General features: G+C 43.9%; 1 protein-coding gene across 1 annotated transcript in view; it reads left to right on the forward strand.

The window, feature by feature from the left end:
- LOC144755009 (2-5A-dependent ribonuclease-like) overlaps positions 1 to 13927 on the forward strand; it is a 362360-nt gene that overhangs the window by 156223 nt on the left and 192210 nt on the right. Inside the window, exon 3 of the mRNA XM_078643424.1 lies at positions 6553 to 6737. Within this exon, the coding sequence (XP_078499550.1) occupies positions 6553 to 6737 (185 nt within the window). The remainder of the gene's footprint in view (positions 1 to 6552; positions 6738 to 13927) is intronic.

Raw genomic sequence — 13927 nt, forward strand, 5'->3', positions numbered from 1 at the left:
CCCTACTCCATAAAAAAAGACTAGTCATGCTTTCCTGTGAAATTGGCATCTGTGAGCTACAGGGCAGTAATCAAACCGAGAGTCTGAAGAGCAGGTGGAAAAGAGGAGTACAGAAAAGATCGCTGTTATCCATGTAAAAGATGTGAAAGGTGATGGTGTACAAACTCTAAAATGATTTTAATGAGGTCCCAATGAGCAGTGTATACATCATTGTAGATATGCAGAGGCCACATGTTTCCGCTGTGGGTAATAAATAAACCTTGCCTGCGCTTTCCTGCCAGCCCTAAACATTGTTTTAATGGCAGCCAGGAAACAGGGCGTTAATGCAGTGAATGGAAAGGGTGGAGGACAGTCAAGACAGTGCAAGGCCCGTTTTCAGGACAGCTTTTGTTTATGTGATATTTATATCCTTGAACAAAGATGACTAATTACTTAAATGCTGCATTTTTGCCGACTAGACACACCTCAGAGCAATTTCACCAGCATTTTAAAATCAGCATTTCATCTATGGGGGCGACTCACAAAAGCATTTGAGTAAAAGTGCAGGGGTACTCTCGCGAGCTTCTGTGAACTGGCCCAATCTAAAATACGAGAATATTTGAACCGTGTTCATATACATTTAGGAACAATAGAAAAGACGGTCCCTGTTTTCTACTTTGGAGGGAAAGGATTTAGACGTTTCAGGGCAGAGTCACAAACGCATGTAACAGTTCCTCAAAAAGTATTTCCGTAGTAGCACTTCCCATACTCCCTAGTGAATCGGCACCAATATGCCTAAAATATTAACACAATCTTGCAGGTGTGTACTTTTAATACATTATTATTATCCCAAAGGGCCAAAGTAAAGTAGTTTAAAAAGTCCATTCATCTAAGTGCGTGAGGTGGCATCAAATTTACAGGTCCCTCTCACTGCCTGAATGACTCCGGGAGTACACGCGGGGGGGCCGGGGTAATTAAATACAATAAAAACAAATAAACTAAAAATAAACTTACCAGGATGAGGTATCTCCTCCGCCGGTCCCGCGTCATATCAGGTCTCCGAGTCCAAGTGACAAATCGTAGGACTGGATGCGACTGGGGGCGGTATCCTGCCATTTGACAGGGCATGGGGTGACTGTATTTCACGCACCGAGCAGGAGCCTATCTGCAGACTCCTGCACTGCACTAGGCATGCGCAGCATGCCTAATGTAATGTCAATGGAGTGGCCGTGCTAAATAAAAAGCGCCCCTCGCAGAAGCGCAGTAGGAGTCCACTTCTCTGGACTCCTGCTGCTCTCGCCTGCGTGCATACACTGTGCGTTATTGTTGAATGACGCATGCGCATATGAGGCTGTGAAGAAGCTGCCAGCACAGGCCAGAAATGTAAACAGACAAATGAATTGCATCTGCCGTCTGCTTACATTTCTTGCTGCCTGTCAACGTTACAGTTTGTCTTGTTGATTGTAACAATGGACCAGCAGCCACTGGGACTGGCCCATGGCTTCTTACGTTCCTGGATCAGGAGTGTTGGACGACGTCGTCATCCAGGTGGGAGCTCCAGCAGTCTCGACCCCAGCTCTACAAATACTCACAAGAGCTTTTTGACATGAAAGAATATACTGTGCTGTACAGGGCTAGAAAAAAAATTATTCTGTGAAAAAACGGATTTGGTTCTAGGTGTACAGCTGCTCCACATCGCAAAGTTACCATCAGCTGGAGGAGTCCCCAATCACCACCCACTCACCCTCCCACTGTGTGATCTGCTCAGTTAGAAGGCACTTCACTCTGCCTGCATCAGTGCTCAGTTAAGGAGCGGCTGCTGCACCTTTATTCTGAGCTAAGAGCAAAACAAGAATTAGACCGATGAAGATGGGCCAAGGCACTACAAAGCAATATGTTTTAAGAATACTACATTCTATACACAGCTAGCCTTATTTAACCCGTTGGCTGCTGACGTCGGCCAACGGTCGTCGCGAGCACTACCTTGGTAGTGCTGCGCACGTCCGTTGGTCGACTCTGTCCCACCCGTTTTTCGAACGTTCAGCACTGGAGCTAAACATTCAAAGCAGCCAACGGGTTAAAAAAAACAAAAAAAGTGGGACATCTATATGAAACCACATTTGGTGGAACGGACATTTCCCAAACCTAGTCCTAAAAAATGAACGTCTGATCCAACTAATGGTAAGGCAAACAGGGATACCAAACACTTGTTTCACCCAATTACATCAGCTTTATTTACAAATAAACAGTAAAAAAAAGTCACTCACTCATTTCAAAATGGGTTGTGCCTCATCTAGTAAAGGAGTTTTGTGGCAACGTGGAAAGGCCCAGGAATGTTTTCCACAAACGCCCTCCTTTACAGGACAAACACCCCTCAAGCTGCCAGCATAAAACAATAATTCATTTGTAGAGAACAGTTGTTCATGCTATTGCTAACAACTTATGGAAAGTGATATTCATTTTGCGAACAGTTCAGATCGGAGGACAGTCAACACCCAGCCATTAGGTTTTCAATTAACTAAACTCCTCTAACAAGCCAAAGGCTATTATTTTGTGGAGAACAGCTTCCCTACTGCAGCTTAGTAAGGGAGGAGGTGCGGTTGCTAGGTTCCCTTTATTTTTTTTAAAACACATTACCTGCATTTTGTCCACATTCCTTTAACTCATCGGAAAAGTTATAGTTGTAATAACTCGGTGCTTGGTGAATGTGGGGACCTTTCTGGCACTCCCTTTGCAGATTTAAGTATGCAAGCATAGATACACTGATCCTTTGAATAAAACAGGGCGCCAGATTGTTCAGTTTGTATAGAATATTCTGCCAGCAGATTTCAACACAACATCGCTTTACATGAATAGAGCACAAATTCACAACGCTGTCCCTGCCATCACCGTTTCTAAACGTGGGCAAAAAATTCTGCTTCACAGAGCCTGGTGGACACCACAGATAGATACAGCAACTTAAAGGTGGATGAAGTCATGGAATTGTGAAACATAAGGGCAGGATATTGGTTGGAAGGCTTAGATTGGTGATACATGGCATTTTAAGAAAGGTCAACTTGTCTCCCATCTTGGACACTGACAGCCAGAACTAAGTTCTAAATGGTCTTTGCAGACAGAAGTGGCTAATATTGTGAAAATCTGAAATAAAAATTCAAACAAATAAATCAAAGACTTGTGCAGTAATTGGGGAAGCATCAGGCCTATAATATGTTCAGCTGCAGCAGTGACTCACTTCATGGCCAGTTTGCGATTGCGGTCTTATTGCAACAACTGGGCAACAAAGGCAGGGATGGATGTTAGTACAGAAAGTGAGTGATGCCCCCATCTATATGCCACACTTACTAAAGTCAAAAAGGATCCATAAATAAGTGAACAAGAAACACACACTCCATCAATGCAAGGTAAATGCCTAACCCCAAAATGTACAAAGAAGGGAAGGGACAGACTGCTTGGCTACAGCGCCGGCTCTGTGAAGCAGAATTTTCAGCACAGACATCTCATCACTGTACCCCCCCCCAGCAGTTATTAAATATAATAGTACTATCAATCCAAATAACTGACTAACATAGAACCACTCAAATTACGTTCCTATTTCACTATACTAATTCAAAATTAATCCTTATGGGTTCCAGAGTAGCACGCTACTCGACAAAAAAAAGCGCTTCAAAACCCCATCAGGGGTAGCAAGTGCTATATAAATACAAACCTCTTTCCCTCTTCTATCCCGCCACCTACCCTTCTCTATCCAAATGACTGAATAACATTTCCACCACTCGAATTACTTCATATTTCACTATACTAATTTTCAACACTAATACTTTATGGGTTCCGGAGTAGCGTGCTACTTGCCAAGAAAAGCGCTTCAACATCCTTTAGGGGTAACAGGTGCTATATGAATGCAAACCTTTCTTCCCCTTCTATCCCTCCGCTATCTTTCTCACTCCAAATAACTGACTAATATGTGCACAGTGTTTTCAGTTTTTAAGCAAACGTTTGAAGGGATATTTGGCGCTGCACACACACGCGGTCTGGTTCCTGGTGCACATAGCCATGGATGCAGCACATAGAGACCCTACACTGCTGCACACAGAGGAAAAAAATTAGAGGGAACATTGGAAGTGGGTAGTGTGAGGTGAACCAAACATTGTGTACTGTATGTGTGGAAAGATACAATGTAACTTAACGGAACCCAGAGCGAAGAATACCCTAGGGGGTAGGAGACTACTAATTTGGGAATTTTACTTGCCCTGAGCAAGATTAAAACAGCATGGAGAGTCTCACTGGGCAGTCAGTCTGCTGGGGATGTGGCATCTGACCAGATGTCAGTTTTTTAGGTCGAGCCTGTCCCATTCCGCAGGAATGGATAGGATCGAATTCATGTCGGCAAAATCCTCTTCAAACTAAGGGGTTTCAGCCCGGCGTTTTCTTGCAGTTCACGTGAACATGCACGAGCATTCACGGCCAGGGCTTCTCCTCCCCTAGCAGCACTCCTCCCACACCAGCAACTCCCCCCTCCCACACCAGCACCTCCCCTCTCTCTCCCCGCAAACACAGCCTTGCCGTAGCAGCACTCCTCCCACACCAGCACCTCCCCCCTACCACACCAGCACCTCCCCTCTCTCTCCCCACAAACACAGCCTTCCTTTCATTTCTCCTCCCCCTCCCCAGCCAGCTTCCCCCAGGCCGTGTTCCCTCAGATATGCTATTGCATATCGTTTGCTACCTCTTGTATTTTGTTGCTCTTGATACTTGCACAACTGTCACTATTGTCTCATGTAACGTAACGTTTGCTTTTGTAACATGCTCACTTGTAATTTTGGCTTCATGGATCTAAAAACGCCTCCCTCGCGCTCCTTTCCCCCTCTCTCCCGCTGCCTAGTCCTCCCACCCCCTCCCTCTCCAGCGCGCGCTCCACTCGCATCTGCCTGCTGCTCCCCCGCCAACCCCCCCCACTCCCCCAACCAGCAATGCCGAGAAGCTTGTTTCCTCTAAGAACATATCGTTTGCTACCTCTTGTATTTTGTTGCTCTTGATACTTGCACAACTGTCACTATTGTCTCATGTAACGTAACGCTCGCTTGTGGGACCTTATAAGTATTTAGTTTTGCAGCACAATATCCGATTATGCAACTCGGATATTGTGCTGCAAAACTAAATACTTATAAGGTCCCACAAGCGAGACCTATTGGCTATGCCAATGCTTGTCTTGGGTGGTCACCTCCTAATGAGGACTGTTGTTTTTGTGACGGGTGACTCAGAGTGTTCTGTGAATGTGAAGTAAAAACCTTCCCTGGAAGGCAGGCGTGTAAATGCTGACGAGGGAAGATATGGAACTGTGTCCTGGATCAGCAATTAGGAATGTGGTGGTTTGAAGAAAGTATAAAAATGGAGGTAGTTGGTACAAACAGTGCAGGGTCCTCGAGCGCATTCATACATAAGTGGGTCGCAGAAGAGCTAAAGCCAATTTATGGAAAAACTGTAATTACCATCATTTTTTGCTTCCTAATACTCAGGCAGTTTTTCCACACTTGCTACCAAGGACTGGTCGCTGTGAATGTCTAAAGTTTCCTTCTTGATTGCCTAGGAATGGGCGATTGTGCCCAGTAGCCACGGTTCCACTGTGCATATAATATTCAAGACAAGGAAAAAAGGGGTGGAAGGCGTGCCTGTGAGTTACAGGCACCTTCAAGCAATCCTACAGGATTTTTTTGCTTGCTTGAAAGTGCCTGTAACTCACAGGCACGCCTTCCACCCCTTTTTTCCACACACCTTAGCGCTTGTGTAGGACCTACACACGTGGCCTTTCCTTTTGCCACTCACTCACCCTGGTCCTGAAGAAAGTCCCGCCTAGACCCTTTAGGGACTGAAACATGTAGACCGTTATTAAGTCAACTTAGTAATCATAATTTTTTTACTACTAGTTGCAACGCATAGTTTTTATTATCTTAACACCCTGGGCCGCCACGAATAAATTACTAGGCAAGGATTCCCAGAGGTGCATTTTAACATTCACCTTCATCCACTTCACACTATCGCACAACACCCGCTCCGCTGTAGTCAGGCGTTGAAGCACAACCAGGTGGCACTCGGCTGCCTGGTTGGACCCCGATGATGAAGCATGACACCAACCAGGTTGGTGTGTGAGGGGTTTTAAAACAAAGACTGCTTGTGCCCAGCTGACACAGCTACGTTTACAGGTGACATGGAATACTAACCAGATTCCATTACTCCATCACAGTGGGCCAGTCCTCGTTGTTTATCTAAATACTATTTAACCTGTAGACTGGTTCCAGGACTGATGACTTGGGTACCTTGATGTCATTTGTTGGGATGTAAACGTTTAAAACTAGTGGCACAATGGTTTTAGGAAATGAAGCCACTATTAATTTCCGTAATAGAATTTCGTTTTTAAAACATGAAACAGTATTTTACAGTGTTGTAGCAAAATGCAGTACATCACCCCCAGTTCATTTAGTTATGACCTGTACTTTAATATTCAATTGAAACAATGATTATTGAACATACAAGAGTCTACTGTGCCTTGGTAAGATAACATGCTTCCTTCTGTTCCAGGGCCTAGCAGACGTGGTCCAGTACATGACTGGAGCAGTGGGACAGGATATTGATGGATTACCTCCTGATGAGGTGTTCAGTTCAGTGGAGGTGAAGGACTTGATCCAAAAGCTTCTTAACCCAGATGAGGAGCACCAGTCAATAAAAGACTTCTTTAAGCACCCTTTCTTCTGGAGCCGCGATAGGTGAGAAAGCACACGTGTGACACAATAGGGAGAAGAGACTGCTCAATAACTTCTTTATATTCCCAATGTATTTTCATGTTACTCATTACACATATATACAATTTGTGACACAGGAAAGTATACTGATTTGCCCAGACTCGAATGATTGATCCAATGCCTAAGTAAGGAGCATTGCCATTACGCCACATCTCCCACTGGGAATATGTTGCCCATGTTTCTCTGTTTGAGACCTCAGACAATTGGGCGTTATAGCTTGGTTGCCCCAAATATGCAGAGGTGTAGACTCACATCCTGAACCATTGAGTGCACATTTATGCAGTACTCTCTTGACTCTTCAATGATCACACGGTCAATACTCTTGCAAATGTGTGGCTAAACCTTGTTGTTGTTGTTGTCCAAGGTACCTTTTAGCAAAATTAACACAAACCTGCAAGTATGCCAAACTGCAATATTTATTTACAGATTATAATTGTGGACAGTGCTGCAACCATCAGACTGTCATATGCAGGTATAGTCAGAGACCATAACAGTATAAACTCTCATTCTAGTTCCAGGAGTTGCAGGTAGCTTACTCTCATAACAAGTAATGGGTAGGACTGTACATAATTTTTATGACACTTGATTAATTTTTGTAAATCCTGATTATTGGGCTACCTGTAAGTCATGGAACCTCCTGTTTAGGTCTCGCCTAGCAGCATGCATGCGCTGCCTATGAAAAAGACCTTTAGCCGTCGAGTTGGTTTTGATGCCAAAAACTTGCACGAGTTCCATTGCCTTCAATGGCAACGCGTGCACGTTTGGCGATTCCCTTGCGGGAGCGAACAGCAGCGTCATATGTTATCGCGCCTTGCTGCTCCCTCCTGCAAGGGAATCTGGCGCAGGCCCCCTCCTTTCTCCCCTCCCCCTGCAGTCGATCAAAACAGTGCTCGTCCTAAACGCTCGTGATTTGCAATGTCTACGTCCGGGTTTAATCTAGTGCTTAAAGCTAATAAGTAGTACATTGTGCCAGGCGCTACCAGTTTTGGTTGCTCAGACAACTTGGGAGGTAAAGCGATATGCTCAGGGTCACACAGCACAGTCAAGAAGCAGAGCGAGGATAGGAATCCAGGGCCTCTGGATTATCAGCTGGGAATTTAATGATTAGGCCATGCGTCATCCAAGGGAAATTTTCCCAGAGTGATGCAGAGCAGCATTGCAGTCAGGGTCTCCCAAGGAGCAAGCCTCCCTGGAGCACAGAGCTGCCAGGCAGACCCAGCTGCTGCAATCGGGGCAACAGCTGATGCAATAAGTCTCAGACGCAATGAGCTCCTCTGCGTGTGCTCCTCAGAAGCACAGAACACTTACGGATGCCTCCACTGTGGGTCCATGGGAGAGCCAAAGTCATCATTTCACGGGGTGTATCTTTGCAGATCGACGTCGAGATTGTCTCTGTTCGTGTTGTTCTTTCTTCTTCACCAACTAAACAAGTGCAGTGCTGGTGTACAGCCCCTTCAGACATCGAGATGACAAAGTTCCCTTCCTTCCTCGCATGTAATGTAAGGTGTGGCATCAAAAGCTAGTCGGCTCCTTCTACTCAGGTTATCGGTTCAACCCCAACTATTGCTGCAGTACAACAAGCAACAAACACTACAGTGGGCCTAATGGATTACTTCCTCCCTGTATTGTCACTCTGCCTCCTTTCAGCATTCCAACTCAAAGCTATTGCTACACTACAACAAGCATAGTTTAAAAAAAAAGCTATTTTTACAGTACAGCAAGCATAATTCACACCAAAGCCACTACTACAGAACAAGCAGGTTTAAAACAAAAGCTATTGTTACAATGCAACTTATAAACAAATTGCTACGCTACAATTATTATTATTGCAACTCATAAAGCGCACAGCTGCCCCACAGGGTTTCCTGGCGCTGGATCAAGTAGGGCTACAAGAAGCCTAATTAAAAAAGTATTGGTACAGCCAATATGTCTCGTCTTTGAGACCTTATACGTTTTTAGCCATGCAACAGTTGATGTTATTGCACCAAGGATATTGTGCTGCATAACTAAATACTTATAAGGTCCCAATAGCAAGACCTAGTGGCTATGCCAATGCTTGTTTTCTAATGCTAATGCTGATTGCATAGGTTTTCTAGCAAGAGAGTTGCATTGAGTCGAAATATCTTGTGACAGTAGACAGTCATGAGGGAAAGGTACACAAAATATTGTATTCTCATGAGTTGATAGTGAAAATGGGGCTTGTGATGAAAAACATTGCAAAAGTCCTGATTTTCTAGCAAACCTGCACTCTCATGTGAACCACATTAGGGGCCAGATGTAGGAAGGGTATTACCGGTCGGTATCGGCCGAAATTAACGAATTTTGTCCGTTACCGACCAGTAATAGGCTTTTCTGATGTAGGGGCCGAAATTAACGATTCGGTAATTTACCGAATCGGTAATTTTAGGAATCGGTAAATTACTGATATTTTAAATAACGATTCGGTAAATTACCGAATTCCTAATGTAGGGAGCACTTAAATGAGTGCTTATCCCATGTTAGGATTTGTTATTTACCACCAACTAAAATTTTGGTTGTAAATAACGAAAACACCCCAAAAAGCAATTTTATGCAAATTGTTTCAGTGCAATGTTGCAGACATACATGCCCTTAGGGCATGTATGTCTGCAACATGTGCACCCATACACAATTGAGGGGTGCAACAGGGTGTCAAAGTGACACCCTGCCACCCTTCAATGTTTTTCCCCTTTAACGAATCGGTATTTACCGATTCGGAAATTGACATTCATTCCTATGGGCCTCCAGGCCCATAGGAATGAATTGCAATTACCGAATCGGTAAATACCGATTCGGTAAATACTGAATCTTAACGATTAGGTAATTTTTACCGAATGATTTGCCACATAGCATTTACTGATTCGAAAATACCGAACCGTTAAAATTCGGTATTTTCGAATCAGTAAATGCTATTTACCTACATCTGGCCCTAAATCTTTAGTTTCCACAAGTACTAGGCATGGTACATGAGAACAACTATGCGTGTTTGTCTTCCTCTGGTAAAAATAAATCTTGTAAGATTTTGTCTTCCTCAATAAGGCTGGGTCTTCTTTACATATCCCAGTGGTAGTTTAAATCTGGCATACACATTCCCTTGGCTGTTCTGATGGCTTCTTCCTTCCGAGTTTCATTAGGCTCCATGTGATTTTTGGGTTGTGCTTTAATTCAATCAATCAATCGGGGTTCTTGTAAAGCATGACTACTCACCCGTTAGGTTCTCATGGCACTGGAAAATACGTAGCTGAGAGCTAAGTTTTGGCTAGGTCCAAACCCGCAGCCTGGAGGTACCTACCATATTTTCCCCACCTGGTTTGGTATTCCTAAGAATGGTGACCCGCGTTCGGTTGCCCACTTATTGTTCACAAACAAATTATCAATTTCCGGGTTCCACCAAGTCCTCTCTAGCTCCTGTGTTGTGCACTTCTTAAAGATGGGCTGGGTATCAGAATGGCCGCAGGGGACGTGCCTGTTGGTGGCTCAGACCTGTCAGGAGTTTACTGATCAGATGATAACCTATACCTTCCCTGCTCTCCTGCTCTGATGCTTTCTTTTTTAAAACATTTTGATCGTGTGATCCTGGTAGGTTGGTGCAGGTTGGTAAATTTTCCTGAGTATGAGGTGACTAATAAAGTTCTAGTAGCGCTTCCCTAAGTATTAGGGAGCATCTCCAAACTGCACTCTTAAGAAACTTAATCATCAAGTGAATTCAACTTCTCCAGCGTCATTTTTATTTCTTTTCATTTTTCTTTTTCATAGATGATAATATACTTCATCTCATGGAATTCATTCTGGTTATATGATGACATACATGTTAATCCATAAACGAAAATGTACCCAATACATTTCGGGCCACACCCTTCATCAGGGACTTGCTCCTACAAAAATAGAAGAAACTGGTTTTATGCCTATGAGTGTGCACAAGAGACCAATTTTATTAGAATTCTCAAAAAATATTATGTCGTGACCATGCCTAACCTTTGCGAGGTATGTGTCTGGTTTCTACTTGCCGAAAACTCAAATCAATAAAGTATATGCATGCCTGTTTACGTGAACGTGACTTGAATAGTGAAAACAAATAAAATAAAAGAGGTACGAAAAACACGGACTATCATATGGTTCCCTACCAATGGTTGTTGTGTTTATCCAAAAACTTTCCTATAGGTTCATGAATGGATTTAACTGTTGACACGATCGGTCTGAAAGGTGCTCTTAATGGATCTTTATGTATCTTTGGAATCATATATATGTAAGGAATACCACGATTACTCATGGTAAGGTATGTCTTCTCCTGGTTTGTGATGGTTCTTATGTCAATTGCCTTTTCTATCACTTCCGCAAGTATTTTAAGTATTTTTGGGAATCCCTTGGTAGGGTCAGTGGACAATTTCATGTAGGTATTGGTGTCATCCACATGTGCATTGACATTATCCAAATAGAACTCAGTATCCATGATAATAAGTGCACCTCCCTTGTCAGCTTGACTAATAGTTATAGCAGAGTTAGAGAGAGGCCAGTTGGATTAGCACATGTTTTTCTTTGTGTGTGATATTAGTTGATTTCAGTCGCTTTTGTTTGAAAATAGTTGATAAATCTTGTTGCACAACAGCTCCGAAAGCATCTAGAACTTTTTGACTGGTGGGAGCGCAAAATGAACTCTTATTCCTTAGTCCTAACAAGGAAACAGCTACAGCTAACGAGAATAGAGTAATGTTCGTATCCAAATTTTCAACCCGCAGCTACAGGGTAAAGAAAACTAAACAGAAATACTAGCCAATGTAAAAAATGGAAACCGGCTTCAATAAGATATTTGAACAACTGCCAAGATTCGCATACTTGCGTACTAGCAACCTCAAACAAATTCTCAATAAAAACATGTTAAAAAACCTGAAAATGACAGAGGTACACTACCGTGTATGAATTGTGGGAGGTGCAATTCTATCATTAAAGGCACTCTTTTATCTCATCCCACCTGAGTAATCACCGTCACATTTAAAGTCACTGCCACATGTGACACTAGAAACGTCATCTACATGTTGAAATGCCCCTGTGGAAAAGTTTATGTTGGAAAAACAGAGATGAAAATTAAGATACGTTTAAATGAGCATAAAAGTAATATTCATACAAAAAAACAAAAGTCTACAGTAGCTACACATTTCAACTGTAATAACCATAATGTCAGTCAACTCAGGTAAATGATACTCGAGCAAGTACCTATTGTAACTTGGAGAGACAATACCCGTTTCCAACTCCAAAGTGAAATATTTTGGATTAACCACTTGGATACAGTGAGTCCATAGTTTTCTGTAGGATAAGGTACCAACCAGTGTACCAAGTAACAATTGACAGTTGTAATTTAACGTGCTGTTGAAATATGTATTATTCTTTTAGTTATTTTTCTACATTAGGGATTGTAATAGTAGTTACTTTACCCTCCAGTTGTTGTGTGCCATGCCACTTTGGATATTATTATTTTACACATTATATCTAGGGCGGATCCGAACACTTGGTGTAGCATTTCTCGTTTAATTAATATTTTCTCTATTTTCACAACTCTGTTTAACATTAGGGGTATTGCATAACACATTCAAGCCGCTGCTGTGGTTTGTCACTTTCTTTTACGTTTTGAACTTCTTTAAGTTTTTCATGAGGTCTGATCATTTTTAGGTCTCGGAGACCTATTGCAGCCGAGTTCGCTCTCAAGGGAGGACAGGGCGGTGCACGAGCCTACCAGGTCTGTGGACGCGCACACACACAGGCAGGCAGGTAGGCAGGCAGGCAGGCAGGCATGCCCAGACACACACAGACAGACACACGCACGCATGCATACACACGCACACACGCACACACACACACACCCTCTCTCTCTGCCCACTCCCTCTCTGCTGCCCCCCCTCTACCCCCACTCACCGGGCTCTTTCCCTCCGCAGCGGGTCAGTCATGGCAGCAGGCAGACTCGGTGTCTTCTCCGGCGATCTTCAGCTGATGTGCACGCCCACGCTGAGTCTCGTGCGCGCCCACCACGCTGTTTCGCGCCCGTTGATCCTCAGCTTGTGATTACTACTCCTTCTAACCCGGATTTTAAATTACCATTTCTTGGTTCTCTAACTCCACTCTGTTGATTCGTAACAAACTGATATTCAGCACATTTCACAGTCTCGCTTTTGCTTCTCATAAATACAATAAGATTATTTTAAGCAAATGTCTAACCTTCATTTGGTCCTGTGTGCCTATTATGCTTCGGACTATAGAGTTTTAGAAAGTGTGGTGGAAGATTCCATGATATCGGTGGCGCGCACAGTGCGGAACCTGGGTGTCATAGACATAGAAAAAGACTGCCCATGTGCCAACCTGTGTGCTGAGTGCAGAGTGTGAGTGCAGAGTGTGAGTGCAGAGTGTGAGTGCAGAGTAGTGAGTGCAGAGTGTGAGTGCAGAGTAGTGAGTGCAGAGTAGTGAGTGCAGAGTGTGAGTGCAGAGTGTGAGTGCAGAGTAGTGAGTGCAGAGTAGTGAGTGCAGAGTAGTGAGCGCAGAGTAGTGAGTGCAGAGTGTGAGTGCAGAGTAGTGAGTGCAGAGTAGTGAGTGCAGAGTGCAGAGTAGTGAGTGCAGAGTGTGAGTACAGAGTGTGAGTGCAGAGTAGTGAATGCAGATTAATGAGTGCAGAGTAGTGAGTGCAGAGTGCAGAGTAGTGAGTGCAGAGTGCAGAGTAGTGAGTGCAGAGTAGTGAGTAGTGAGTGCAGAGTAGTGAGTAGTGAGTGCAGAGTAGTGAGTAGTGAGTGCAGAGTGTGAGTGCAGAGTGTGAGTGCAGAGTAGTGAATGCAGAGTAGTGAGTGCAGAGTGCAGAGTAGTGAGTGCAGAGTAGTGAGTAGTGAGTGCAGAGTAGTGGGTAGTGAGTGCAGAGTAGTGAGTAGTGAGTGCAGAGTAGTGAGTGCAGAGTGCAGTAGTGAGTAGTGAGTGCAGAGCGCAGAGTAGTGAGTGCAGAGTAGTGAGTGCAGAGTAGTGAGTAGTGAGTAGTGAGTAGTGAGTGGAGAGTGCAGAGTAGTGAGTGCAGAGTAGTGAGTGCAGAGTGCAGAGTGGTGAGTGCAGAGTGCAGAGTAGTGAGTACAGAGTGCAGAGTAGTGAGTGCAGAGTGTGAGTGCAGA

This window comes from Lissotriton helveticus, chromosome 1_1, assembly GCF_964261635.1.
Source record: "Lissotriton helveticus chromosome 1_1, aLisHel1.1, whole genome shotgun sequence".
Taxonomy (NCBI): domain Eukaryota; kingdom Metazoa; phylum Chordata; class Amphibia; order Caudata; family Salamandridae; genus Lissotriton; species Lissotriton helveticus.